General features: G+C 47.0%; 1 protein-coding gene across 42 annotated transcripts; it reads left to right on the top strand.

Moving 5' to 3' along the window:
- Positions 1–2: 2 nt before the first annotated feature.
- On the top strand, positions 3–27,990 carry picalma (phosphatidylinositol binding clathrin assembly protein a). Of its 42 annotated transcripts, none has more exons than XM_081701975.1 (25): positions 3–162; positions 323–563; positions 11,848–11,990; positions 12,386–12,461; positions 13,075–13,177; positions 13,593–13,686; positions 13,833–13,944; positions 14,562–14,668; positions 14,968–15,009; positions 16,104–16,189; positions 16,903–17,026; positions 17,203–17,339; positions 17,717–17,814; positions 18,703–18,717; positions 19,081–19,230; positions 20,556–20,636; positions 21,142–21,249; positions 22,021–22,113; positions 22,312–22,342; positions 22,431–22,530; positions 22,758–22,781; positions 24,174–24,233; positions 24,798–24,902; positions 25,561–25,663; positions 26,468–27,990. In XM_081701975.1, exons 2-24 carry the CDS (start codon positions 434–436, stop codon positions 25,651–25,653), a joined length of 2,112 nt encoding a protein of 703 aa, XP_081558101.1. In that variant the 5' UTR covers positions 3–162; positions 323–433; the 3' UTR covers positions 25,654–25,663; positions 26,468–27,990. The 42 variants fall into 42 exon arrangements, 37 of the variants coding, with proteins under 37 accessions (XP_081558101.1, XP_081558099.1, XP_081558096.1 ...); XM_081701973.1 differs by having other exon boundaries at positions 22,018–22,113; XM_081701970.1 differs by having other exon boundaries at positions 21,997–22,113.
- The last annotated feature ends 5 nt before the right edge of the window (positions 27,991–27,995 follow it).

The raw sequence follows: 27,995 nt of genomic DNA, 5'->3' as shown, positions 1-27,995 counted from the left end.
CCATTTTCCTACGAGCCTCCAGTCCTTTTAAACCCAGCGAGGGAGAGGGGGGGGGGGGTGAGCACCGAGAGGGAACGCACGCAGAAAGGAAGAGGGGAGCCTCGGGAAGACAGCGCGCAGCGAAGGGTGGCGAGAGGACGGCTTTTAAGAGGAGACCTTTCGGTATGTGGCTTTGGTATTATCCCTATTGGCGTGCTTGCGGGAAACATGCAGAACAAACTTCATTCAGGAGGGCTAGAGCCGTGCATGGCCGCCCAAATCGTAATGTTACGTTTCTGAGCTGGGTTTTCTTGCACCCCCCCCCCCGCTCATTCTTTTCCAGCAACGTTAGTCAGGTGGTGGGAGAGCGGACGCGTCGGAGGATAAGACGATCATCATTGGATTTAATAGATTGCCGTCTGCGTTCTGGGGGGTTTCGTACCTAACCGCGAAGATGTCTGGACAAAGCATAACGGACAGGATAACCGCGGCGCAGCACAGTGTGACCGGCTCCGCTGTCTCCAAAACGGTGTGCAAGGCGACCACGCACGAGATCATGGGGCCAAAGAAGAAACATTTGGATTGTGAGTATCAGCACCGCACATGACCCGTAAACCGCGCTGCGATGGTGCAAAGCGGAACCCGCCTGCTCCGCGGGCATGGGATCGCGGCAGAGGCCTAAAGCTGCGCCGGTTTGGGTAACTTCCCCCGTCCACCTTCGCGCTGGATCCACGTTCAGCGCTCCTTCGGGCTGCCGGCGTCTTCGCGTAGCTTGCGATCACCATGGCGCGGTGAACTTGCGTTAGCTGGCCTTGAAACCGTTTAATGATTCAACCGCTTTACAAATAATTAACCGCATTCAAATGAGCGTCCATCTGCTGCCTAATTGGGACGCTTCGGTTTAGCGTGTTCTGTACGAGCAGTGGGGGAGCAGCTTTGATTTGGACTTGATTTGGTTATTTAGTTAGTGATAATGTTACCCAGTGATGCTACCATAGCTGGTGGTCTTTTTGACAACATATGTCACTAAACCTGTTGTGGATAACTCATTTTATTATTTCAGTTGTACTCAAAATTCAGTAGACTTCATATCATATTCATTGACTTATTTTTACTTGTATATAAATAATGCTAACAATTATTTATTGGCTTTCCCAGTATCTAAATAAAGTGAGCATTCCTGTTGTTCCTGTTTTTAAGTAGTCTGACTACCAGAGAATAATAAATAATGTAAAGAATAGTGATACTGTCAATAAGATCTTTCCGGTTGCGATAACCTTGTCTTCCACTTCACATGCTAAGCCAAAGCCTGTGAGGGTTATTTCACTCATATTCTACTCTGTCCAAGTGCTCTGGACAGGTTTCCAGCTGAGCGCTGTCCCTGGCAGGTGTTCCTCTCTACTGTCTACTGTCTGCAGAGACTTCCATGAGTCTGTCTGCACTGGTGTGAGAGAATGGCTCAGGTCACGCTGGAGCACTCTGACAAATAGCTTTAGAAACTATGAGGGGGAAAGAGAGCACATAAGGACTCAGTCAGCCCACAGCGGGTGTTTAGTTCACAATCACTGGGGCTGATGCGCTGAGAACATTCAGAATGTTATGTACACTGTTCACTCCCCTGACCTGTTTTGAGTTTTGCAGTTGTGATTTGAGTTTTCCTGAGCAGATATTTGCAGTGTCTTTTCTAGCCTACTCGTTGGTCACCAGGGGCATCACTAGAAATATATAAACTGGAGGGCCAGGAGAATTGCAAACATGAAAAAGAAGCACCCATTAATATCTGCCCTATTTGGTGCATTGTTTAATGAAAGTTATTTTTAGTTTGCATTTTAAGTAATGGTACGTTAGCATTTGTTCATCAGTCAGGGTTCAGGCTTTATTTTTATGTTGGTTACACAGTCTTCCGGAACATTCTGTGACACAGAGATACTCTGTCTCACACATAGCACGACACTGACTGAGAAACTGAAAGTTTAAAAAAGCAGTGCAGAGTGATGGGTAATCGCATCACAGATTGCCCAAACATTAAATCTTTCACACTGAAATTGTGGTTCAGATTTCAGGGCTGTTGTATGGCAGCAGCACCCCTCCCAGGTCCTAATGCCCCTTTATCTAAGTATATCATGAATTTGAGACATGAAGGCGCAGTTGAATAAGAGAATAAACGAGAATGATTGATTGACTAATAATGCATGGTTATTTGTTGAGGGGAGTGATGATGAACATTTAAGGCGGGCTATACCCCCATAAAACATGCCTATTATATTAACATCCATGTTGGTCACACTGTATTCTTGTAACAGGGTTGGATCTCTACGGTTCAGGGGTGTGTCTGCCTGCCTGTTGCACCAACATCAGAGATTCAAGTGGAACCAAAGGGCTTTCCACATCAACAGCCCATTGCTAGACATTACTTATTTACATCCAGTCTCCTACTTCAGAGACTCTGGCCCCGTAACCCTGATTTCCTGCAGAGAGCTTATTTTTAGCCTTTGTTCTATAATAAGACATGGCATGTGTGATGATGGGCTGTTTTGAAAGTGGCGAGGGGTTCTGGGCTGATAAAGCATGGTATGCCGACCTCTTACTCCACTAATGAGACTGGACTGATCTTTACTCAATTGTCCTGAAGCTCTGGGTCTGGCCAGATCCCTGTGCGACCTGGCCAACCCGTCGGAGGGTTCAGGACCTCAGACGGGCAACAAGCCAACTCATACGTACGCGAGTCCGCCATTGCAGGGCAGACTGGGACCACCGAGGAACGTGACGAAGGCCGTAGGTATTCCAGGACAGCAGCGTGCTCTGTGCCGAAGTTTCCTCCTGGTCAAAAATAGCACGTCTCCCCCCCCCCCCCCCTGCTATTTGATTTGTACATTAGATATGGCTCCAACTCTCTCCCATGTTCCTTTGCTTTAGGTTGGGTTGGGTTTCCGCAATAGTGAGAGCATTCCGCTCGAGCCACCCATGTCCCCTGAATAAGCAGCCGACTGAAAAATTGCCTCCAATTGTTTCGGTATTTACCCTGGAACCCCTCTCAGTCGAGACATGTTGTCCCAGGTAAGGCGTCCATGTTATGATGCCTACTGCCCGTCACCGCATTTGGTCTTGCGCAGCAGCGTCGGTTTGAATGCCTGGGGATAGTTTGTCAGTTTATTTTGTGAGTCTCTTTTCATGGGCGTTTAGTCAACCAGCTTGTCTGATCAGCTGCTCTCACCTCAGACTTTGGACTACATCAGGTGACTTCCCAAAAGATGATGTCACTGAATAGGTCACACTTTCCGACTATGTTTAGGTGCTGATTGAAACCATGTTACTGTTGAACTTCCATTTAAGGATATGTGTTTTGTCGTTGAGTGTTTAGGACTGCCCAGCTCTGGTCCTAGAGGGCTGCTGTTCCTCAAGAATGGGGAAATCATTGTGCTGAACCCTGACCCCTCAGGAACAACATTGGGCATTCCTAATATAGGAGCTGTTTGTATGGCCAGGCTAACCTACAGTGACAAATGAGGAAATTGCGTCAAGTCAGTGTCATAGGCAAGACTCTAACCCCTGGCATGCGCTATGTGATTTTAATAATATGCTCGAGTTTCACAATGAAATGCTTTCATCTTTGTTTGCAGTTCCGTAGTATGAGCAGGTGAAACTGCTCATTTCCTGATGTGCAGGAGACGTGTCTGTTTCCTGGAATGTCAGGAATTTTATCAAGGGGCCCTTGCCTAAACACCTCTATGACATGAAAGGGCGTATCTCCCAAAAACACTGTGGGATCTCCGGAGGGATCTTGGACCGTGACATATGAGCAGACATCACAGGTTTCTCCTATCTGTAGTGCATCAATCATGGCCTTAACATAATGCTACACCAGAGATCAGATTACTTTTCTGCGGCTCACGGTGTTGCCGAGGTGTCGTCATGGTGCGCGTTGGCCCACTCCGTCCCGTCGTGCTGCATGAGCAGGCTATTGTACCAGTACTCTGGTTCCCTCTGGCTTCTCACTCATAAGGTTCACTTCCACCCTGGGTAGATGCTTCCTGGAATCGGTTGAGATGATTGGCTATATGAAACTTCCTAAATAAGGAGCTCTTGGCACTGGGGAGCGATGCTCTCCTACACGAAACGTACAGAATCGTGGCGTTCCGTGTTGGATGGCTCCACGCTTGCCCTCTCAAGCTCGTTCACACGTGCTTGCAGTTGCTAAGATGAGGACTCGTATGGTTTTAACCTTTCGGTTCTATTTGTGGTGCCAGTGGGGTAGCAGCTTTACGGCACAGCACATTTGAATAATTCAAAGCAGAAATGAGAGCCTACGGCAAAACCCTGGGAATTAATGGAGCTGCTATAGCTGCTATGAGCTCTGTGTGTCAACTGGTCCCTACAAGGCATGGAAGATCAGTGGGGTGGGGGTGGGGGGGTCGCAGTCGACATCCGTCTGCTTCCTGGTGAATAATGGTGACACGTATTCCAGTAGCTGCCAGTGCTGGCTTTATCTGGGTAACTTTGTGATGATTTCCTGGGTATAGATTAGATCATTGTACAGTTATGTGTGATCTCTGTAGCTGTGTTCTTGTAGCAACGCTTGTTGTCTGGCTGAATGACCTTCTGACTTTATCTTGCTTTGTTCCAACGATGATGGTCCATGTCGTGTATTGATGAGGGCAACTAGTGAACAGAAAGGAAGTAAATACACTCAGACTATTTAGATTATGTAGGTAAATGAGGTGTGTTATCTCGGGGTAGTGAAATGCAGTAGAACCTTTGAGCTCTGTCAGTGCGTTCATCATGGGCAGTAGAGATAATATATGGGTGGCTGTTTCATACTCTGCTACTTTTTTTAAAACTTCAAAAGAAAAAAAAAAGTTTGCAAATTCAAAGTAAACTGGGCAAGTGACTGATGGCTTAAAAGCCAAGGAAAGAAAGCAAACGACGTAACTAGTAAGTTGTACTGTATGCATGGCCAGAGAGGGAATCCTGTAGACCTACATATTCGGTAACCATGAACACAGAAGGTGGCCATGCATCAAATGTTAATCTGTTAGAGTGTGTGTGTGTGTGTGTGTGTGTGTGTGTGTGTGTGTGTGTGTGCTTGCGCACACGCTCCGTTGTGCATGTGTGAGTGCTCACATGCTGTGGCGGGGGTGAATACATTTCACTCACTTTAAAAAAAAAAAAAAAATATCGATATCTATCTGTATCTAGAGCTGCTATTTGGGCCTGCTGCTCTTCTGTCGCTGATCAGAGCATAAAAGCACTGCAATACTGAACCGTAAATTGCTGGGAGGTTTGTCTCTTTCCCTGCATTGTCCAGCTTCCAAAGAATGTGATAACCCCTCTCTTATGACTTACGATGTCCACAGTCCTGTTATTGATTTTGATCTCCAGCTGATCTCCATTTCACTCACGTGTAGCTGTGCAGCGTTTTACGAGTGATGTTATGTAATTTTAATTCTTAAAAAGTTTGCGGGCAGTAGCTTTAACCACCTGTAGCAGACGGATTCCCCCTCCCGCCTCCCACATCTCGTGTCCAGCCTTCTGCGCCGCGTTCCGGTTCTCCCAGCAGCTCTGAGCTCCCACCAGAGCACACTGCTGTCTGCCAGGATCCTCTCTCTCCCCCTCCAGGTTTTGAGTAATTTTTATTTTTATTTTTATTTTCCCCCCCACGGCCGACAGCGCCAGTCGCCCCGTACGGCAGCCTGTGGAGAGGGAAGGTGACCCTGTCCTACTTAACTGCTTCCAATAGCGCTCAGAAATGGGCCATGAAGCCCAAGCTCAGGCGCTCCTCCGCGCCCCGTGTTATCTGCTTTCTGGAATGGCTGAAAGCATGCAGACCGAAAGGAGAGGGCTCGAACCGCAGTGGCAGACGTTTCGCTGCACCGAACAAATTTGCGTCTTATCTCGTGGCCCTCACGTTCCGAGCTGGATCTTTCCGCCATGCTTTGGTTCACGTGTGGAAACGAATCTGACTTATTTAAGATCAGCGTGGAAGCCCGAGCCTCCTGCTATCACCACTTTGCCGATCAGCTTTCTCCTGCCTGTTTACCTTCCCTCTAAATACGTAATAATGTCTCCTAGGTCAACACTCTCTCTGTGTAACACGGTGACGGAGCATGAAAGTGATGGGTGAGTGCAGAGTGAACTCGATGAGCCTAAGGAAGAGGAGGGTGGAAAAGGGGTACTTCCTACATTCTTTTTAGTTGTCGGTGATTTTCGAAATGTAAACAACCAACAGGAAGTTATTACGTAAACCAGCAAATTCAGGAGCTGATTACACGAGAGATGGGAGAACCCAGTGCCATCAGAATCTGCTCTAATGAGGGAAACGCCACAGCTGCTTGGCCCTCAGGAGATCCAAGCTGTTACACAGAACCCTGGTCTCACGTAGTGCAGTGAGGAAATGTCTAAGAAATGCCTTAATAAGGAAGTATGCAGTCTGATCCTGCTGGGACTTGCACTCTGGTGTTCATCATTTGAAATGGATGTTTAGACTGACAATCTAAACATAAATAAGTAAAGAATAAATTTCAGGATTTCTGACTGTTTTAAGTGCCATGTTCTTGTATTTATTGTGTTTTGGGAAAACGCTTGACTAACACTGATGATGATGATGATGATGATGATGATGATCTCTTCCCATCTGGTCTTTGTTTCTCATTTAGATTTTTGTTGACTTGCGCATTGATTTGGTGTGGGTGTGTGCATGCGTGTCTGCTACAGCAGTCGCACGCCAGAGCTCATCAGGCGCGGACGGAGGGAATGTGGAGGACGCTTGTGTGTTTTTATGGGATGCGTTTTATTACATATCAGCACCTGTCTCGGCATCGGTTCCTGCTCTGGGACACGAGGCATATTGGGGATTTCTTAAATATACTGCATGAGCACGCTAGCCTTGCCAGCACGCTTAATTGGTGTTATGAAAGTGGTTTCCTCATCCTGTCCCCGCGTCCTTGGTGAGGTGTCTGAACACTTGCTGGGCATATCTGTGACAATAAAGTCCATCCTCAGAATAAATCAGTCACATGCCTAGAGTAATATTTTGGTGTGCTCTCTTCGGCTGGCCAATGCTGCATTGATGTGCCGTCGTTTTATGAGAGCACCCACGATGACCCGAGTGGAGCGGCTCGGAAGCCGCGAGGCCGAAGTTCACCCGCCAGCACTCGGAGTCCTCTTCATCCACGGAGAGACCCTCCTGGGCTTCCAGGGCAGGGGAGGAGGGAATATGCCAATCATCTCCAGCAGTCTCCGCCCTTCTCTCTCCTGTTATGAGTAGTAGGAAGTGTGAGGCATCTGCTCGCTGAATCGGTCTTCTCCTTCTCCTTTGTCGTCCTGTCTGTTAAACCTCGGTACTGCTGTCTCGCTTTGGAATCCAGTCAGCAGCGACGCTATTCTCTCGTTTCTGTCCGTCACTTCAGCCACTGCTTTGACATGACGATGACATTACGTGACAACGGTGGTGTGGTGAAGAAATTTGGTCCGGGTGACTCCACGCTAGTCCAGCTGTGGACGTCTTTGCTTCTCGCTCTGTGCACCACACAAATGTTCTTGTTGACGTCACCAAAGGGTGCTTTTTTTTTTTTCTTTTTTTTTTTTTTCTTTTTCTCTTCTCTCCCCCCTCCCCACCCCTTGGTTGTGTTTTTTTAAAGATTCATGTCAATTTGGTTTCCTGTCATGAGCTGTAGGAAGCACAAGGCATCCGCCTGCTGAGTCAGTCTTCTGTCTGCATTTGAGAGGGAGAGCAATTCCAGACCTGACTCCCTCTGATCCAGCAGCGCATCCATCCCTCCCCTGTACAGACTCCCGTCCGGCTGTCAAGGGCTGGCTCAAAGCCACCCGCAGCGAAGAGTTCATGATTTATTTTCCGATCCCACATCAAAACAGGGGCCCTGCAGTGGGGCCTCTTCTGTAGGAATTGCCTCCACTCAGGGAATCCAAACTGCAGGGCTGCGTAGGAGGTCTTCAAGCGGCTACGGATTGATTACAGTGCGTAGGTGCGAGATCAGCCGCGCCACAGTCTTAACCCACCAGAAACTAGACCCCACATGTCTCACGACACAAAATGAGAATTTAACAGTACATGACCAAGGACGTGACGTTACATCTCATTACCAGGCTGCGCCTCTCTGCCTTGGGTTCTGTAGTACCGGACATTCTTGGGATCTTGAATCATGAGTTCTGCAACAATGTATGGAAACGTGGCAGTCTCACTTATGGGCAGTAGAACGCTCCAATGTAGCCCGAGTCCAGTGATGGACTTGTCCAAAGTGCCAGCTTGCATACTGGGCCAAGGAAAGGTGAACAACTAGTGGCATGCCAAAATGAGTGATGTCTACACAGACATGTGATGCTAGTACAAGTAAAGAAATGTAACTGGCAAGGACCTTAACCTTCCTAAAACCAGCATATCAGCTGTCCAAAATAATTCCCCGGGACGTGAGACAGTACCTCGTATATCCAGAAGTTGTCATGTATCCAAACGTGCGTGGTACTTTTTGGTGTGTAAAATCACCACTGGAAATCAGAGCCATTATGTCTAGCGACACAGCTTGTGTTCAAAACAGGGGTTTTCCCGCACCAGAACCCATGTGTAACACAAGACTTCCACGGAGCACTGACCCCCCCCCCCCCCCCTTGATTTTATGATCCCAAGTAAACAGTGTAATCTTAATCAGATTGCTGCTGTACAATGCCAGCACTCTAAGACATTGATTATAAATGTTACATTTAGGCCTTCCTTTCCCCTGTGTTCTAGTAACGTGCATGGGGGGGGGGTCAGTGCTCCGTGGAAGTCTTGTGTTACACGTGGGTTCTGGTGCGGGAAAACCCCCGTTTTGAACACGACAAGCTGTGTCAAGTAGAACCATTAGACAGTGTTTTGTGGAGGAGGGTAAATGTTTTAGCCCTTTATCTCTCGTGCATTTGAAATAAAAAAAATAAATAAAAAATTGCCAATGTGTTTCTCAGCTAACATTTAATAAATAAATAAATAAATAAACAAACAATCTCTGGAAAAAGCTATCGCTAGAAAACCAGTTGTGTTTGTCATTTTTTAAGTAGGGTGAAATTGCACGTTGCGGGTTTTGGGCTATATCCTAAGCGGTCACCGCCTGATCCAAAGTGTCCGGCAAAGGCAGGACACGGCGAGTCACTTTAAAAGTGCACCTAATGTTGGGGACACCTGAACTAGTGAGCTGTGTGTCTGTGCAGGGAGAATTGTGCTGCTTCTGCACCATGCAGCACTGACCCAGAGGTCCAGCGTGAATATTGAGTGCTGCTCACGCATTCAGGGGATCTTGTACAAAGATGCTCCTTGCTTCTGGCTTGTTTGGCTGTCTTGTTTCTCTCTTACTACCTTTTGCTGTCTTCTCTCTCGCTCGCTCGCGCGCGCGCGCGCGCGCTCTTCCTCTGATTGAGAAGCAAGAACAAAGGGAGAAGGAATCGAATCAATGAAGTCATGTCTCTGTTCTGTCAAGAGGAGTCATGTGACTTGAAAGAAGGCTTTCTCATGTGACGGTCACATGGGCAATAATGTTCCAGTAGTTGACGTGCACTCCTTTGTATGCTCAGTGTGCACTCGATGAACTGTCTGTGTTGGTGTTGACCACAGTGTGCTAATTCAGTAATGCAAAAGTGGCCTCAAAAATGGATGAATATTTCCCACACAGTCAACTTGTATATAAATTACAAATTATCGTCTGTTATTAGTGCATTGTGGTAGGCTACTATTAATGTAGGTGATCTAGTTGTCAACTGTAATTAAATCCAGTGTTTGCTTACAGTGTAGTGGCTAACAGAAGAATGTGTCAACAGATCAGTCGCAATGCTGAACAACTGATTTCGTATCACAGTTGAGTTACACAGCACACTTTCTTCCTAAGAATATTGCTAGAATTTTTTCATCGCTTTCCTGTTCCGTTGCCGGGACCCTTATCCATGCTCCTGTTACATCTAGGTCAGACTGCTGCCATGCTGTTCTTTATGGGCTGCCTGCCTGTGGACTGCACAAATTTCTAAAAGTTCAGGACTGTGCTTCTGCTTCTTCCATAAGGGGACATGCAACTTCCACTAACATTTACAATGAGGCCCTGTTCACCCGGGTTTTTTGGGGTCGTCTCCATCTTGCTCGGGCTCCTTCCTGCTACCTCTGTTCCTCTATCACTCGTAGGGTCTCTAGCTCCCTGCAGACTCTGCACTGGTAGTTATGTAACTAATGATACGGCCCCAAACTCTGGAGCACTTGTCCTGTACACGTCTGCCGTGGTACCTCTCTCTCTCGCACGCTTATAGCGCAAGATGACATTTGTAATTAGTTGGCTGTTGTTTGATATATTGAAGTCTTTCTCTGACACTAGATACACAAGCGGTCTCTCTCCTAAGTGTTCTGTGGTGACACATTTGACACATTTTTGGATACATGGAGGAAAAACAAAATGATTCCCAGTCTGAGTGAGTGTGCTGACTGACAACTACATGCATCTTCCCACTGTGATTTAGATCATCTTGGCCATATATTTGAACTGTAGTAGTACGGAGCCTGTGTGTGTAACCCCCCCCCCCCCCACCTCTGTGCGAGCGGGTTCTGTTGGCTCACAAAGGCCTTTTGTCATCATGTGACTGGTGCTTTGTGCAGGTTTAAATAGTGAATGCAGGCTGAAGGAAAAGGTGCTGTATGGACCACCCATATCCTCCCTTCTCAGACAAACATAAACACACGATTCTCGTGGCTCAAAGGAAACGGATCAAGCCATCGTTGCTAAGCCGTTACAGCTACGCTGCAATTAGTGTCTTTCCGCAACTATTGTTTTGTCTGCCCGTGTGTAAAAGCTCCTGAAAATAAATGCTGTTTGGTGGGAAAACTTTTTTTTTTTTTCCCCTTTTTGTTATTAAAAAAGACAATGTCGAGGTCAACAACCAGACAAATTGTCTGCATCTCCACATACTAATTATTAAATGTCTTGCTTTCTGACTGCCTAACCAAATCTGCAATTACAGTATTAAGTGCTCAAGTAAGCTCTGTCTCTGCCTCATGTAATTAATATCTTCACAGAGGCAACTGTATGGAACTCCAATGTCCCTTTGACATTCTTATTAACAGAGCAATATGGAAAGTGTTCCTAGATTAGCGCTCTTATTTTGAAATGCTTCAATGAATGAGACGACCAGCTGAATGAAGGGGCTCACGAAGCTGATGCCTTTGGGCGGTGGTGGACGTCTCGCGCCCGCGCGCTCAGCGTTGCTCACGCTCTCGCTTGTTCTCTCCTTCTCTGGGCCCAGATGGCTGTGGAGCTCAGCCAAGCAGCCAGCACAACATACCACTGTCCCTGTCTCAGTCTCGCGCGCTCTCTCACACACTCGCGCACAGAGTACCTCTGCCTAAATGCCTGCATTCTGAACAAAGAACATCACACGCAGTCTGTGGAAGAGTGGCTGTGGTTTAGCAATCATCCCTTCCACTGGGGTGAGAAGGCCAGTTCCTTGCCCTCGGTGGGGCGCGTTGGTGCCATGCTGCGATGAGGCGTGATTTGCTGTCTTGTTCCATTTGCTCCTGTTGCCCGCCACCTTTCAATTCTTCCGGATTCCAAAGTGAATCTGTTGCCAACTGCTGGCGTCACTGCGGTGTTCCCAGCAACCAGGACTTGTCCAGACTCCCCCTGAGCTGCTTTTTAGCCAGTAAACTTGAGGAAACGAGAGCGGTAACGCTCGAGCTAAATCTGAACGTTTGTCTTTGATTCCTTCTCAATGCATTCATACTTTTCATTACTAGAAGGTGTGTGTGTGTGTGTGTGTGTGTGTGTGTGTGTGTGTGTGTACCTGCGTGTATAAGTATATCTGTATGGCGAACACCACGCCCTCATCTCTCTCTGTGTGTGTCCTCAGATCTGATCCAGTGCACAAATGAGATGAACGTCAACATCCCTCAGCTGGCGGACACGCTGTTTGAACGCACCACCAACACCAGCTGGGTTGTGGTGTTTAAATCCCTCATCACCACACACCACCTCATGGTCTACGGCAATGAGGTCAGTCATGCACACACTCGCCCACGCACCCAGCTCGACGCCTAATGAAAGTGCTAACTGAGTTGAATGTGTCTTAACTCAGTCTTTCACAAGTTTAATCCCTGCTGAAGTGTTTGGATGTCAGGGATATCTGTCAGAGTTATTTCTCTGCAGTCATCTTTGAGTGTCTGCACTCTCTCTCTCTCTCTCGTCTCATTTAGTACTACTGTGTGTGTGTGTGTGTGTGTGTTCTCTCTTTGATTGAATGTTATCTGAACTCTGTGGGCTCTCTGTCATAAGAAGGGCAATGTCTGCCTCTTATCATGCTTCAGTCTTAACGCAATTACTGTTTCACAACGTTGGAGAGACAGAAGAATGACACGATAATAATCCTTTACCCCATCTTATTTTCACAGCGATTTATTCAGTACCTGGCTTCCAGGAACACACTTTTCAACCTCAGTAATTTTTTGGACAAAAGTGGCTTACAAGGTAGGTGCTGCTGATCTCCCCGTTGGGGGCAGTAAGGCTCAGGTTCTAGCCCTCCCCCGCTGGCCAGTCATGTGATCCTGTAGAGGTGGGACACTGGCCATAGTCGGTGGTGGACAGCTTTTTATGTGGTAGGACAGGACCACAGAGACCAGTGACTGCTGTCTCACACACACCCCGAGACACACACACTCACACCACTGTGTGTGTCTCGTACTCATTGCTCCACTGGAGAGCATATTCAGCAGAATGGCTGAATTTCAGTTTAAATAAAGCACACCTGCTTTCTTTAGCCAGGATGTAATGAGAAGGCAGGTGGCAACCTGATGAGCCGCTCTGGCTCCATCTGGTACAAGGGCTTTTTAGAAAGGTGTCTGTTAACCCCTGACAAAGGAAGTCTCCAGTAGCTCTAGAGCTCTAATTTCCATGTGAAGTCCTCATGTGCGTAACATTTCGGAGGGATGTGGTTTTTAAAAACGTTTGAAATCGTTTAGTATATGATTAGTTTTGTTCTTCAGGTCGTAACGATGGTACTATCTGTTGGTTTGTGTACCCTCGGACACGGGTTTTCAGAGAAGAGCTCTCCTCATGCGATTCTGCTGTCTCTGTTTCCTAGGCTACGATATGTCCACTTTCATTCGGAGGTATAGCCGCTATCTGAATGAGAAGGCTGTGTCCTACCGACAGGTGGCTTTTGACTTCACTAAAGTGAAAAGAGGGTATGTGTGTGTGTTCCAGTTTTAAAGGCTACATTATGCTAATGAACCTCTGATAAATCTGATATTTCTGTGTGCTGTAAGGCTGTGAACAACCTGACCAGTGTGAGACAGTCCACGTCGGTGGGTGCTTTGACTCACAGCATTTACATCAGCCAATAAACAAACAGTTTTGGTCAAAGTAATGCAAGTCTAGCTTGAACCATGTGAAATGTGTTTTAAATACATTGCGAGGCATATCGTAGTTGAATCACATCATACCATTTGATAGATTTTTTTTTTTTTTTTTTTTTGTTTCTCACCGCTCTGAGATTGCTGCCGTGATTGCCAACAGCGGCATTTATTTTGAAGTGAAGCAGCGTGTATTTACTAGTGATCCTCTTGTGATACGGAGTGTGGTGGATCTGTTCACTCTCAGGGCAGACGGCGTGATGAGAACCATGAACACAGAGAAGCTGCTGAAGACCCTCCCCATCATTCAGAATCAGATGGATTCACTCCTAGACTTCAATGTGAGTCTACAACTCTGAACACACGGCTCTCGTCCAGTAAACATGAGGGTAGAGCAGAGAGTCGTCAATGTCCACCGGTGACCTGCGGAGACGTCACCATTTGTTTTTGTATAGTTCTGCAGAAATGTTTGTCTCCCCCCCCACAGGTAAATGCCAACGAACTCACAAACGGGGTCATCAACGCTGCCTTCATGCTCCTGTTTAAAGACGCCATCCGGCTGTTTGCCGCCTACAACGAAGGGATCATCAACCTGCTGGGTGAGCCCACCCTCCTGCTGACAACCCCCCCCCCCCCCTGCCTGTTGACTCACCGCTGTTTGCTTGCTCCGCTGTTTCCTGGTAGAGAAACCTTTGAGCTCGGTGTTGACCTGCTCTTATACAGACACGCCTGCTGCACTTTGAGCCATCCCCCCCCCGCCCTACTTTGCAGCAACCAATCATAATTATGAATCTCGATGGCCATTAGCATGGCCGTTCTCATACCAAGTTATTTAAATAATCTGATTACATATCTCTTGATGGTGCCACAGTTAAGTTGTTGCATGCATGCGAAGCAGACGCTTCCAGCCATCCAGCTGCTAGGAGTGAGACTTTAATTTGTTATTTACGGTTTTGTTTGATGGGGATTTGAGAGCATGTTTCTGTTGGCTGGTGTTCATTGGGCATGAGCTAGTGATGAGGTGAGGGTTGTTGGTGGAGAGCAGCAGACTGGTGAAATATGTACTGGACTGTGTCCCAGTGACGTTTGCAATGTGAACACTCTGAAGTGGAGAAATTTTAAAAGAGAATTTATATACATTACACACTCGCACGCATACATGTTGAGTATTGCACATGCATGATCTCATCTGTAAATAATTTCCCCCCTCAAACAGAGAAGTACTTTGATATGAAGAAGGTTCAATGTAAAGAGGGACTCGACATCTACAAGAAATTCCTCACCCGAATGACAAGAATCTCAGAGTTCCTCAAAGTGGCTGAGGTAGGATGACCTCCCCCTGTGGTGTCCTGAGCTCCAGGCCAGACCCGACCTCTGCTGGGTTATTGTTTGTTTTCCCCACTCAGTGCTGCTAGTGCCTTGGCCAGTAGCTCTGATGCAGAGAGCAGTCTCTCTTGCTTTCTCTTACGCACAGGAGTTGACCTCCTGGTTCAGGTTTTTGAGGAGATAATGCAAGTTTAATTAAAATAACTGTGACCGTCAATTACAGCTTTTATGAATGTCTAGATGTTTATACTTCACAGCCACTAAATTTGGCCTCTTTCCCTCTCATCTCAAAACAGCAAGTAGGCATTGACAGAGGAGACATACCAGACTTGTCTCAGGTAAGAGACATTATTTCTGAACACTAATTTAGCTTCTATGTGCTCTGAGCTGGTTTTCTGACTGCAGTGCGTGAGCTGTCTAACCTCACCCTCACCGGTTAAACCACACACACAGCCTTGCTGTGCGGACTCCATCACAGATCCAACCTGACTCCTGCGCTTCTCACTGGGCCCAGATTTGAGGAATTCCTCAAGAACTTGAGTTCTGCTGATGTATTCCAGAGTGCCAGAAGTAGACCTCGTGGTCGAGACACCACCTTTTTATATTAAAAAAAAAAAAAAAGAGGGGGGGGGGGCCCTGAGAACCGCGGGCCAGTAAGACCAGCTCGCTGCCTGCAGCGCCCCCTGCAGGAGAATGATGGAGAAACCTCCTCAAACTGCTCCTCCTGCCTGCCCCTCTCCACCAGTGCTCCACACGTACCGCCCATAAAGGCATTGGGATTCATTTTTCCTGGGTGCTTGGTCACCATAAGGGCGAAGCGTAGATTCAGACGGACCTGCCCTGCTTCATCTTCCCTACTCTTCCTCAGTGGCCTGCGCAGCTACTTTTTTTTTGAGAAGGGGGGGGGGGAGTCAGAATAGTTTAATGAGCTGGAGGAGCGCCCTCCCCACGGGCCCTGGCACAGACGTACCCAGCACGGCAGGTGTCGGACGGCAGAGGCGCATGCGCTGCGCTGTCATGGGGACGATCCCAAGGAGCCAGGGCCCGTGTCTCCGTTCCGACGGCTTGTGACGCTCTCAAAATGAAAGACGACACTCTAGCAGGAGCTTGGTTGAGCGCCACGCTCCGGGGGAGGTCCGGCCGTATAACCGAGCCCAGTCTGTAGCGACGTTGTCCGATCGTTTCTTCTTTTTTTTTTCTCTTTCTTTCTTTCTGAAGTGCTCTTTAAAATACCTTTTTCAAACTGCCTCCTTTATGTTGTGTATCTTTCCCTATCTTTCCGTTTTCAGTTTACGGTGTGTGTAAGTACCCGCATCTTCCCCACTCTTTCTCTGTTTGCCGGTGGCTCGCGTCTTCTGTGTTGTTAAAATACTCTGCATGCTGAGAGCGGCGTGTGCGTGCGCGGCATTAACGATGCCCCGCCCCTCCCCAGGCCCCCAGCAGTCTCCTGGACGCGTTGGAGCAGCACTTGGCTTCTCTAGAAGGGAAAAAGGTGAAAGACTCGACGGCCGCCAGCAGGTAGAGTGAGCTGCAGCTTCCCAGCATGCTTCCTACCTCCCAGCCAGGCTGTTGGGCCTTGGTATATAAAGTGTGTGTCATTTGGGGGGGTGTTTTTTTTTTTTTTTGTTGTTTTTTTTTTTTCCTTGGACCACTGGTTATGTTTGGTTGTGTGGGTGTGCATGCATGTGTGTCTGGGTGCACGTAGTCTGGGGGTAGCTGCAAGAGCTTTTGGCCTGGCCAAAGTTTTGCTGACTTCTTGAGAATGTAGAAAGCAGAAGTCTCCCATTGTGTCAGATATTACTGATGGCCCTCACTGTTTTCTTTCTCACACACACACACACACACACACACACACACACACACACACACACACACACACAGAGACTCGTTTAATGTGGGTAGGTTGCAATAGAAAAACAAAGCTTTCCTTTTTTTTTTTTTTTTTTTTTTTTGCTCTTAAAAATGGAATCTGATGACTTGTACTTCGGATAACAGTAAGGCTTATCAGTTTTGCTAACTCCAACATTGGGGTGGAAGGTATGGGTCAAAGTGCACCTTTTGTAAGGGAGCGGTAAAGACCCGATGTGCCTGTGTGCTGGGTACTAGGGAAGTGTGCTTCCACAAACAAAGCACATCATGCAGACATGCTTACATGGGCATTCTCTTGACACTTGTGCAAAAACGTGCGAGCGAGCACTCTCCCTCATGCTCACTCTCTACCTATCTATCAGGGCTAGTACGTTGTCCAGTGCTATGTCTTCTCTGGCAAACACGGGAATATCGTTCACCAAAGCGGATGAAAAGGAGAAGCAGGCAGCTTTGGAGGAGGAGCAAGCTCGTTTGAAAGCACTTAAGGTGTGTTGTGGCCCTCTGCCTTCATTAAATCAACATGCCATGTGTGTGTGTGCGCGAGCACACCATTTTCACCCCAAGATTATGTAGAAAGATGGATATAGTGTGTGTGGAAAGATGGATGTAATGTGTTTGTGTGTGTGTGTGTGTGGTATTCACACTTCTGTTTCTCCCTGCAGGAGCAGAGACTGAAGGAACTCTCTAAAAAGCCTTCCGTATCCTCCACCACTGCCGCCTCCCCTGTCTCTACGGCGTCTGGCAGCATCAGCACCGCCCCGGCCATTGACTTGTTCTCCATGCCTAGCTCCACCAACAGGTGAGGGAGCGCCAGGGCCGCTGCGCTGAAAGGACGGTTGGGAATTGTATTCCATTTCTATGCAGCTCTGCTCAGTTCTGGTCCTGAACAAACCGACGGCCCGTTCTGGACAAGCCCACGATGTTCACGCGATTTAGGTGCAAGCTCCTGCATCTCTTACGGTGCTGCCAAGGAGCCAGTGTGGGTGAGGTGGGAGCTCTTCTGTGGTTGTAGGTGGCTGTTCAACCATGGTGCGGTTGGGAGTGTATCTGAGCAGTGAGGACCCGACACGTTTGTTTTTGCACATGTGTGAGAAATGCTTGACCTTCTGGCTGAAGTTTAACAAGACATTAATTCTGTGTGTGTGGGTTTGTGGGTGGGGTGTTTTTTGACTCCAGTACTTCAAAGGTGCCAAGTGACCTGCTGGACCTGCAGCCAGTGTTCCGGCCAGCCCTGCCTCTCTCCACAACCCTGCCTATGGCTAACTCCTGGGGAGGTGAGTGGACGTGTGAACCTGGGCTCCAACCCCTCTGCTTGGTTCAGTTTACCTGAAGAATGTGTTAAATGTTATGAACAATAAATATAGCAAAGCTACTTTAAGATGGGGGGGTTGTGTGTTAATGTTGCTATTTGTACTTTTGTAATAACATAACTTTTATTTATTTATTTATTTATTTATTTTTCAAGTTATGTTTATGAGGGCCTGTGTAAAACCCTCAGAGATAATATGATTTTAGGGAGCCCAAAACGCAGATCACAGCTTAATGACTTAACTGAGAGTCTTAGATGTTGCAGCTGTGCATCTTTTGTGAGCGTGTGGGAACATGCTGTTCATAGCATTGAGTGTCTGATGTGGCCCCATTAGACTGGAAATATTAAAAAGTTATGCTTTGTGTTATGAGAGTATAACAGTACACCTCCCTCCTTCCCAAACGTGACGCACAGTCTCTGGAACACCCCTGCTGAGATGTCTGCATGTTCCTGCTGATGAACTTCAGCTTGCACCATCACTCCAACAGCCTGAGACCGTTTTGTGTCGAATGTGTCATCGTATTCCATTCCCCTTGACGCGCCGTTATTTTTATATTTTTTTGCTGTGTCGGATCATTTTACACACAGGATCCTTATATTGATTTAGAAGCTCGGAAAGTGTTGATTTTAAAATTCATAATCTTTCTGGTGAATATCTTAAAAATATTTTCGCTTTAGATTTGGTACTTTTTTTTTTTTGTGGTGGTGGTGGTGGTATTTTGGATTCTGAGGATTCTAGAGATATGTTGAGCAATGCATGCTCTACAGTCTATAGTACCCTTCCAGAATAATTGATGCTGGGCTAAATTTTAGTAGCTTACACTTACTTTTCATTGTCATTTCTTCATTTAAGAGCTGCACAGTCAAGGTAAGCTCATCACTGCTCCATCAGTGCTGCTGACTCTTCCAGGATCTAATGGCACCATGTAGAAAATGCTGCACATGTGCTGCACTTGCTCATAATTACACTGGTTTTTTTTGTGGGTTTTTTTAATGTTGTTGCTCACATAGGAGCTCATTGCTTACTACACTGTGTGTATTTCTGTTGGTTGGGGGAGGGAACGCCGTGAGGGCTGTGCTTTGCTTCTCTGGGGACCCGTTAAACCTGCGTATCCTGTAGCAAGCGTCACCTGGCCGTGGGTCTGGGGGGCAGGGGTAGCTCCACGTCTGGCTGTCCCTCCAGCTAATGACGCTCCTTTTGTGTTGTGTTCTGTTTCTTGCGGTTGCGTAGATTCTTTCACTACTTCCGAGAGCATCGACGACTCCGTTCCAAACCTAAACCCTTTCCTTTCGGATCCCGGCGATGCTGCTCACCCAGCCCTTGGCTCTTCAGACAGTGTTAGTTTTTCTCCTAGGACACTCAGTCATGAAATGTTTTGTGGTAAACAGCTTTCTTTCGTCTCGCTAAGCATGAATTCATAGATTTCTTGTAACTTCCTGCATTTTTAGTTGTTCATGTTGGCCGCTTCATTTGATGCATGCCTCGCTGTACCTAGGTTCTAGCGCTAACTAAAGGAAAGGAAAGAATCTAGTGCACCCTGCACAAGTCTCACATTTAAGGTGTGTGTGTGTGTGGGTGTGGGTGTGTGAGGGAGCAGGGCAAAATGGGGGCATGGTGATGAGTGAGCTAATGGTTTAGACCTGAGGCAATGCTTATTGTTATCGGAGGGGCACAATACCGTTTGGAGAACAGTACTAGACAGATGGCTTTTGTACGTGTGCACGCACGCGCCTCCACACATTTTCGGCTGTAATGTAGAGGCATTGCTTTGGGATGGGTTAATAGCTGTACTTGGCTGCTTGTCTGTTCTCTGCTTGTGGCCTGTGCTGAGTCTTGCTGCAGCTGCTTCGCTTTGTGCTGGGGCCAGTTTTCTGCTCATGGATGAAGCCTGCAGTTGGACTACTTGCTCTGTAATGGTGACATTTCCAGTGAAACTCCCGCATAGCACAAGGCTACGTTTAACCTGTGTCCAGGAGGCTGGCCCAGGTGTGCTTTACACAGGACACTGACTTATATATAAATATTTTGCAGTTTAAATGTTATGATGATTTGGTGTCCTTTCTACTCAAGTTTAACAGAATTTCCTACTTTGTTTTTTGCATAATTGGATTAGCATCTCATCTGCTCTGGCACCTTGACTCATCTTTTAAAGTGTCCAATTTTCTCCCCGCATTCCTGAATAGGAATTGTTTATTTGTTTGGTTCCCTAGATCATTCCAGCACCTTTCACGATTTGAGCACTTCCGTTGCCTGCCCTTTTGAGCCCTGTGCTTTCTCCCAGGGCCCAACGCCCATGCGGGACCCAGTGTCTCCTGGGCCCAAGACACATGGCTTCGCTCAGCAGGGCCCTGTGTGTTCTTCTGCTGTGTACAACACCCTTAGCTCTTTGCCACTACCTGTTGTTATTTCTATTTATTTATTTATTTATTTATTTATTTATTTTTACAGCCTAGAAGTTAGCCAACACTTATGCCTTTTTGTTTAGAACTTTCTGGTTCTTTAGAGTTCGGTGTTGCGGATGTGGCTGGGGCCCAATCCTGGATTAAAGCGGGCTGTCGATGGAAACATCGGTGCTCCCTCCGGTCCCGGACTAGGCATCTCCTCATCCGAAGGCGCCGGCTTCCTTTAGCCTTTCTTCCCTTCTTGTCTGCACGCGCACTAATGTTTCCTTTCTGCCTCTCCTCTGCTCCCCGTGGCTGTGACAGACGCGTTCTGTTCGCCGGCCCCCTTCTCTAACACCCCGCTCTTCCGCTCCGAGCCCTCCACCATAGCGGGACTATTCGGAGGTAGGTGCTTCCTTCCTGTCCCCGGCCCTAGCTGTCTCTTGTCTTTTTCTCCCCTCATGTTTTCTTGCCTTATCACTCTGCTCTCACTTTCCTTCTATCCTCCCTCTGGTCTTTTTTGCTTTAAATTTTTTAATTTTTTTTTTAAACTCTGCCTTCTTTTGGGCAGCTATAAGAGAGAAACAGGAGATAATAGCAACTCGTGGTTGTAGTGAAGGTGTCTTAAATGGGTTACAGCAGTACTGCATCAGTTGGGCTTCACTGAGCCGAGCAGAGGGGTGTGTGCGGTTGCTAGTGAAAGCGGACGCTATTTAAACTGCCCCCCGGCCACTCTGGTTTTAACACCTGGCTTTCTCGGGAAGCGAGAGGTGTGGCAGTGATCCATTCAACTTGGGAGAATGTAATCCGGCGCACAATGGCAGTGCCCGATGCGGTGGCAGGTCTGCCCTCGGGTCCTGAAGACTAACCGGGTCACTCGGGTCTTGCCCTTCTCGCTTGTCCTCTGCAGGCTTTTCAGCAACGCCAGCCCCCCCGCCCGGCAGTTCTTCCGGCCTTAACGTCGACTTCGACTCCGTCTTCGGCAATAAATCAGCTCCCAACAACACAGACGCTGCTGGTAAGAGAGACCCCCCTCTATCTCTCTCGCCTGCCTGACTCCCTCTCCTCAGCCCAACCCACCATCCTCATTAATGACTGATTTTAAGCACTGGACGTGTGCATTGCTAAATGCGCTGGAGCACAGCTTTTGACAGCGTGTGTGTGTGTGTGTGTGTGTGTGTGTGTGTGTGTGTGTGTGTGTGTGTGTGTGTGTGTGTGTGTGTGTGTGTGTGTGTGTGTGTGTGTGTGTGTGTGTGTGTGTGTGTCTCCCCCACCGTCTGACTCGCGCACACTATGCAAAAATATATTACATCACATCCAGTATTTGTTTAAAAGCTTGTTGTGTATTTTATTCATTCTAGCTTTGGTAGTATTCTTGGAAATGGGTAATGCCATTTGTGATCATAGCAGAGTAGAAGTGTGCAGTGTGTTGGAATGCTCCACTGATGGTCTCCCTTCTCTCTGCCCATCTGTCTCTGCTGGGGGTTACACTCTCTTTGGCCTTGGCTTTGCATGGTGTGCATGACTTGGGTGAGTTGATGCCACTCTAAGAGAATGAATTTGTTTTCTCCTTATTCCTGAGTTTTCACAAAGCTGCCTTTCACTCGCATTACAGTTTGTCTTGTGTGGCCTGTTTTGTCTGAATGTCTCTGCTTTTCTTTTTTGCCTCTTTGTCTCTCTGTCTCTGTCTCTGTCTGTCTCTCTCTCTCTCTCTCTCTCTCTCTCTCTCTCTCTCTCTCTCTCTTTTTCTAAGATGATGTTTTAGGTGGTATCCTGAAACCGACAGTAGCCTCTCCTAACCAGGGTCTGCCGCCCAGTGCCCAGCAGCCTGGCAAGCTGGTGTCTGATGACCTGGAGTCCTCGCTGGCCAACCTGGTGGGCAGTACGTAGCTGATTCCGCCACTTGCCCTCGGGCCGTCCCCACATTCGTCCATCTAAGAGCACTAGAATCGTGTCATGCTCTTATCTTGCATGAGATCCTCTAATCTTTTGAAAACCTCGGGGGGGGGGGGAGCAAAATAAAAGTTTCGACACGCGATGTGTGCTTTGACTTTCTGCTCCATGTTTTGTTGTTTCATAGATCTGGGCATTGGTAATGGCATGGTGAAAAAGTAAGCCTGCTCCTGTCGAACAGTGTATCCTTAACTGTAGCTGCAGCCAGTGACAGATGCTAACGTGATCTGCACTTTCTGTACCAAGCGACATCCACTGGAGTCAGCCTGGTGAGAAGAAGTTGACTGGGGGAACCAACTGGCAACCAAAGACTGCTCCCACCACCACATGGAATCCTGCCACGATGGTGAGAACAGCGTGTTTCCTCAGCCTTTTACAAGAGACCCATATTAACTAAAAACTTTATGCACCCACCCCCCCCCCCCCCCCCCCCCCCCCCCCACATGGATAATGCATGCCATGGTATTGTGTTGGAAGTGTTCTCGTTGTATGAGCAGTAGCGTAAATGTCATTTTCTGTATCTTTTGTATCTTTTGTGTCCTCTAATTGTTTTCATTGGTGGGGCTTAAACAGAATGGCATGCATTTTCCACAATACGTAAGTCAAGTGGCTTGAACTGTCCTCTGAAACGCATGAGTGTATTATTAACCTCCACAGCTTTCCACTGCGGTCGCGGTACCCTGTGTGTCCTGTGCGTGCGTACCTGGCCGTACTGTATACGCGGCTATGTGCGCCCTGCTCAGCGTCACGCTGCAGCCTCTGTGCTCACTGTGACCAACTGATCTAACCGAGTGCTGCCACAGCATGTGTGTGTCTCCTGTGTTCTGTGATCTTTTGACTTCTCCCTCCCCTCTCTGTACATGCATCACTGTCGTATGACAAGTTGATTTGACTGAGAGGTTGACTTACGGGTGTTTCCAGTGACGTGTTTTTTTGTGGTTTTTTTTCTTGAACACATGATGCTTTAGGTTTCTTTGGGATTAGGATTAGCGATTTTAGGGCAAAGTCTTAACAGAGGCTTAATGCACTATTTAATAGATTAAATGTTGTATTTTTCATCATGTAAAACTATAGTAGCACCCTATAATGTGCACAGAAATGAACTTGAATGTAGGTTCACAAAGGAATGCTTAGGCTGATAAAATATAATTTACACTGACTAACCAGGTCTAGATAAAGTATATTTGTCCTCATCTTGAAAGCATAGATGAAGGAATGTTAAAGCTCTGCACTCGTAACAGCAATGGCGTTCCAAACAAAATGTGTTCTTTCTCTCTGCCTTTTGGTTTGGACCACATCCTCTCTCTGAAAGAATGGCCTTAACAAAGACTAGGCAGAGAAGGCCCTTTCACACATTTGAATGGTCCGTAAGTGGAAACAAAAGCACGTTTGTGATGAGCTCAGCCTCTTTGCGAATCTCACGGCTCCCTCCAAAAGAACTCCTCTTTTCAATCAAGCTTTGCACCTGCTACTAGCAGCACTGCCATTGAGGACACATTTGCTCAAGCACGTGTGTGTGCATACACTCCCTTACACTCACTCTCCTTCTCTCTTAAACATGCAGACGCTCTCTCCTCTCCTCTCTCTCTCTCTCTCTCTCTCTCTCGCTGTTCAGATGCCCTGCACATTTGCAGTGACTGAGTGTGCTAAGAACTTTTAAATGTCTCCCAGATGTAAGTTCCACCCAGCCAGAGAGCCTGAGCCAGTTATACTTACCCATTCTGAAGAATGTACCACATTCTGTTTGTCCACTTGTCCACCTGCACAAAGTTTTCTTTATGCGATGAAGTATGCGATGAAGTATGTGGGTTTGGGTGTGGGTGTGTGTACATAAAGGTGGGCAGTGAGAAGGTTGTTGTGGTCTCTGTGCTGCTCTGTTTGAGTGGAATGTCTGACGCTAGAGATGTTCCTCTGAAAGGCACTTTGTCAGACTTCTGAGTGGTGTTCTGTACCGCTGCCATTTCTAACTCCACCCAACTCTCCTCCTAGGCACCGTCTATCATGGCCTTCCCTGCAACGACACCCACAGGCATGATGGGATATGCAGTGGTGAGTAGCAGCATGTAGGAGGGGGGGGGGGGGGTGATTGGTGGGAGAAACATGTTGGCAAAGTGCTGGGGTGTGTGTGTGTGCGCGCGAACTGACCTAATGGTTAGCATTGCACCATAGTTGATGTTTTTGGAATGCTGCTGTTAACTAATGCTTTCTGTGTTTTGGCTAAGGAAACCAGAGTATTTCAGTTATTCTTAAACACACACACATCCCAAAACAAACAACTCGAATAGCGATTCAATTTGGAGTACTCGTTTATACCAGTGAATCTTTCTGGGCTGCTCTTGAGAGTACTTCAAGTTCTGGATCATTTCAAGGAGAGTTGCTTTCACACAGTTGCTTTCCTTCTGCTCTCTGTGCCTGAGCAGTCAAACAGTAGTGAAGCACAAATGAAGGATATGAAGTGCCGTTCCTCTCAGTGTTATTGATTACATTAGGACCATAAAGAACCTGCCATCCAACCCAGTGCCTGTGTTTTCTGCACCAGGGTGACATGCCGTGTGAACACAGCAACACTTACGCCAGCTCTTTGTTTTGACTTTGTTGTTTATGTTGGTCCAGCAACCCCAGATGGCCCCCGTGGCTGTGATGACACAGCCCACCATGATGTACACGCAGCCCGTGATGCGGCCGGCGAATCCCTTCGGCCCAGTCTCAGGAGCACAGGTACGATCCTGATGATCCATGACCTCCACCGGACCTAGTGCCGCCAAGTTGGATGCCTCGGTTTGGCCCAAATTTTACTGTTAAGCCCACTCCATAATATGGCCTAATTGGACCACTTTGGCTTATTCTGTAAAATAACATAAACCATCGCTACCGGAATGTGTTGATGCGTTGCAGATCACTGGGAGAAATGGCATTCTCTGATTGCCAGAATTTTATATTTCAATAGCAAGCCTAGAACATTAGAAGCCGTGTTCAGAAAGTGCTTGAATGAGTCTTGCACACATCCACGTTGCTTTAAAGAACTCTTCTGATCGTGGCTAGAATTAAAGCATCGAAACTGATATGCATTCCATTATAGTTTCTAAATCATACAAAGACGCTCCGTTTGGAATGCATATCCCAGTCCAAACCATGCCGCCTCATTTCTGCAGTGTGTCGGTGCAACCAGTCTGTATTACTGTTGCGCGAAAGAGCAGGGTGTTGTCTGGCACGGCTTTGGCCAGTAGCATGCTTCGTTATTAGAGGAACCTTCCATAGACACACATGTCTCTTGCCTTTAGACTGACCTGCCACTTCATCCTCTAGCCAGTCTGGCCATGTGATCGGGGGGTGTGCGGGTGGATTCCTTGATGCTCTTTCGTTCTCTCTGAACTAGCCTTCGACTGCCTCTAGTCCCTCCAGCCAGAGTCCTCTCAGGCCTCCGGGACAGGACCGCTTTGCACAGCTCTCGCTCAAGGATTTCCTTTAGAGACTCTTAGGTACAGCATGTCTGGCCGTGTGTGTCCGAGATGTGTACGTGCGCACATACTGCATGTTCTGAGCGCTAACCGAGTCTGCTTGTGTTTCCAGCCATCTTACCTTCTATACCATGTTTTCCCTCATCTTACTGTAATTTCTAATCTTTGTTAGTATGGTGATATTTTACTTCACTTCATGGCTTTTAGTGAGTAAAGGAGTGTCTTCCTTCAATACGGTAGGCTTTTCCCCTTTATAATTGATGTTCTCAGTTATGGCTAATTGCATCTTGATGTTATTAATTTTACTCCTATCAGTCATCGTCTACATTGATGTTTGATGCTTACAGTCTCATATCTCCCGAGTGGTTACTGACATCCAAGAGCATTTAATGTGGAGATTTCAAGCTTTGAACACCTCTCTGGGCTGATCACCTCTAGCCTACCCCATAATCTCATAACCACTGATCAGTCATATCAGTCTGTTATGCCCATCGGTGTCGAGCAAGAAAGCTACTGTGGTGCAGGAGTCACACTGCATCATTTATTCAACACTTGGGCATCAAGAAGCAGAGCGATGGGCAGCAAATTGGCAAACAAATTAAAGTGAGGGTATGCTCCTGCAGCTACCCAGGGCTGGTCCCACACCCAAAACAGGACTGCCCAACCAGTGGCATGAGGGCACGCAGACCCATCTATATTTTATCAACGTGCATTCTACATATGTGGGAAGAAGTGGAAAATTTCCAGTTGTTTTGGAGGTGTTTTTTTGGGGGGGTGTTTGGACGTCAGCGCTGGTGGGTAACTTGAGCCGTGGTTCTCTTGCAGATGCAGTTCATGTGAAGCTGCTGCCAGCGTCCGCTCCCCGAGGATGAGTCACATGGCAGCCCATCTCAAACCTTTAACTTGTCCCCAGTTCGCTGTTTGACTCCAGGCCAGGAGTACTGGCCCCAGCACCGACTCAGACAGGAACCCAGGGAGGGGGGGGGAGGGGGGGTGTTTTGTACGGTAAGAGACACCAGGCAGTCTGGCGAGTGTTTTGTAATTTGTCTAACGGTAACAGAGCTCCAGCTGTTTCTCCCCTGTACAGGACTGATGGTCTGTAAAGACACACAGGAGGGTAATTTTAGGGGTAGGAAGAGGGTCTATGTAAACATGGAGATGACCACACTGCTTCAGGTTCTGACTGGGGAAAACAGACCAGCCCTCATGGGAAGGAAGGGGAGGGACTTCTTTATCTGATTTAGCAATCATGCATTACCTGATTAAACCATCACCATTTAGGAATACTGACTTCAGTTTCTACTTTGCTTTGTATTTTTTTTTTTTTTTTTTTTTTAATTACATTTGCAGTAGACATTCCTTGTGCATTGTTTGTATTTATTTATGATTTACCCACTGAGGACATGAAAGAAAGGAAAAAATAATGATTTTTATCGAGTTCTTCCCATCTTGGGGTTATGTAGGAATGTGCTTTCATGAGTGTGATTGCTGAATTAGATTTTGAGAGTGAATGAGTTGAGGGAAAACAAACAAACAAATTTATATATATATATATATATATATATATATATATATATATATATATATATATATATATATATATATATATAAAAATGAGAGCCTGTAAATTGAATGAAAGAGCACTACATCCCTAAACCCCATTTCTTGTCTAGTGCAATTCTTTGTAGCTTGGAAACACCCCCACCCACCCCATTCATAAGAGAGACAGTAAAGGAGGGGGGGATACAATTTATTACTCCACAGTCAATTCTGTGCCTGGGTTTTTGGTTTTTGTTTTGTTTTGTTTTGTTTTTTTCTTTTGGCAAGGGAACATTTTATCAGACTTATCACTACATTTGTGATTCTGCAGCATTGCATGGGGAAGGAGCGGGTGTTGCTTTACGCTTGGCATGTCATTATTTTACATTGACGAGTATATGGCTGCCTTTCCCACCTGAATGTGTGGAGCCACCTTCATGCTTGGGTCACCCTTTCCCTGCATAGGCACAAAGGGGTACCCATTACTGAGTTAGGAGCACAGAGAGGGGTGTGCATTAATGACGCAGGTTGCAGCGTCCAGGGTAGGGTCATCAGTGTGTAAATTAGCAGTAGATGCAGTAAAACCGGGGCAAGAGAAGCACTGTTGATCGGTGCTTTGTGTAAATAAAACCGAACCCTGTCCCAATAACGCAGTATGCGAAGGATGGTCCCAACATGAAGGTGGTCCTGTCCATTGATTTAGCATATTTGCTGCATTGTTCCTGCAGATTCTATTTTTGTTTATATATATATAAAATGTATGTGAGCAGAATTTGGTTGATTTTCAAATAAAAGAGCAGCTTCCACAAGAGTT

This window comes from Electrophorus electricus, chromosome 19 (genome assembly GCF_041902795.1).
Source record: "Electrophorus electricus isolate QZ-2024a chromosome 19, ASM4190279v1, whole genome shotgun sequence".
Taxonomy (NCBI): Eukaryota; Metazoa; Chordata; class Actinopteri; order Gymnotiformes; family Gymnotidae; genus Electrophorus; species Electrophorus electricus.
This window is presented reverse-complemented; position numbering and strand designations above follow the sequence as displayed.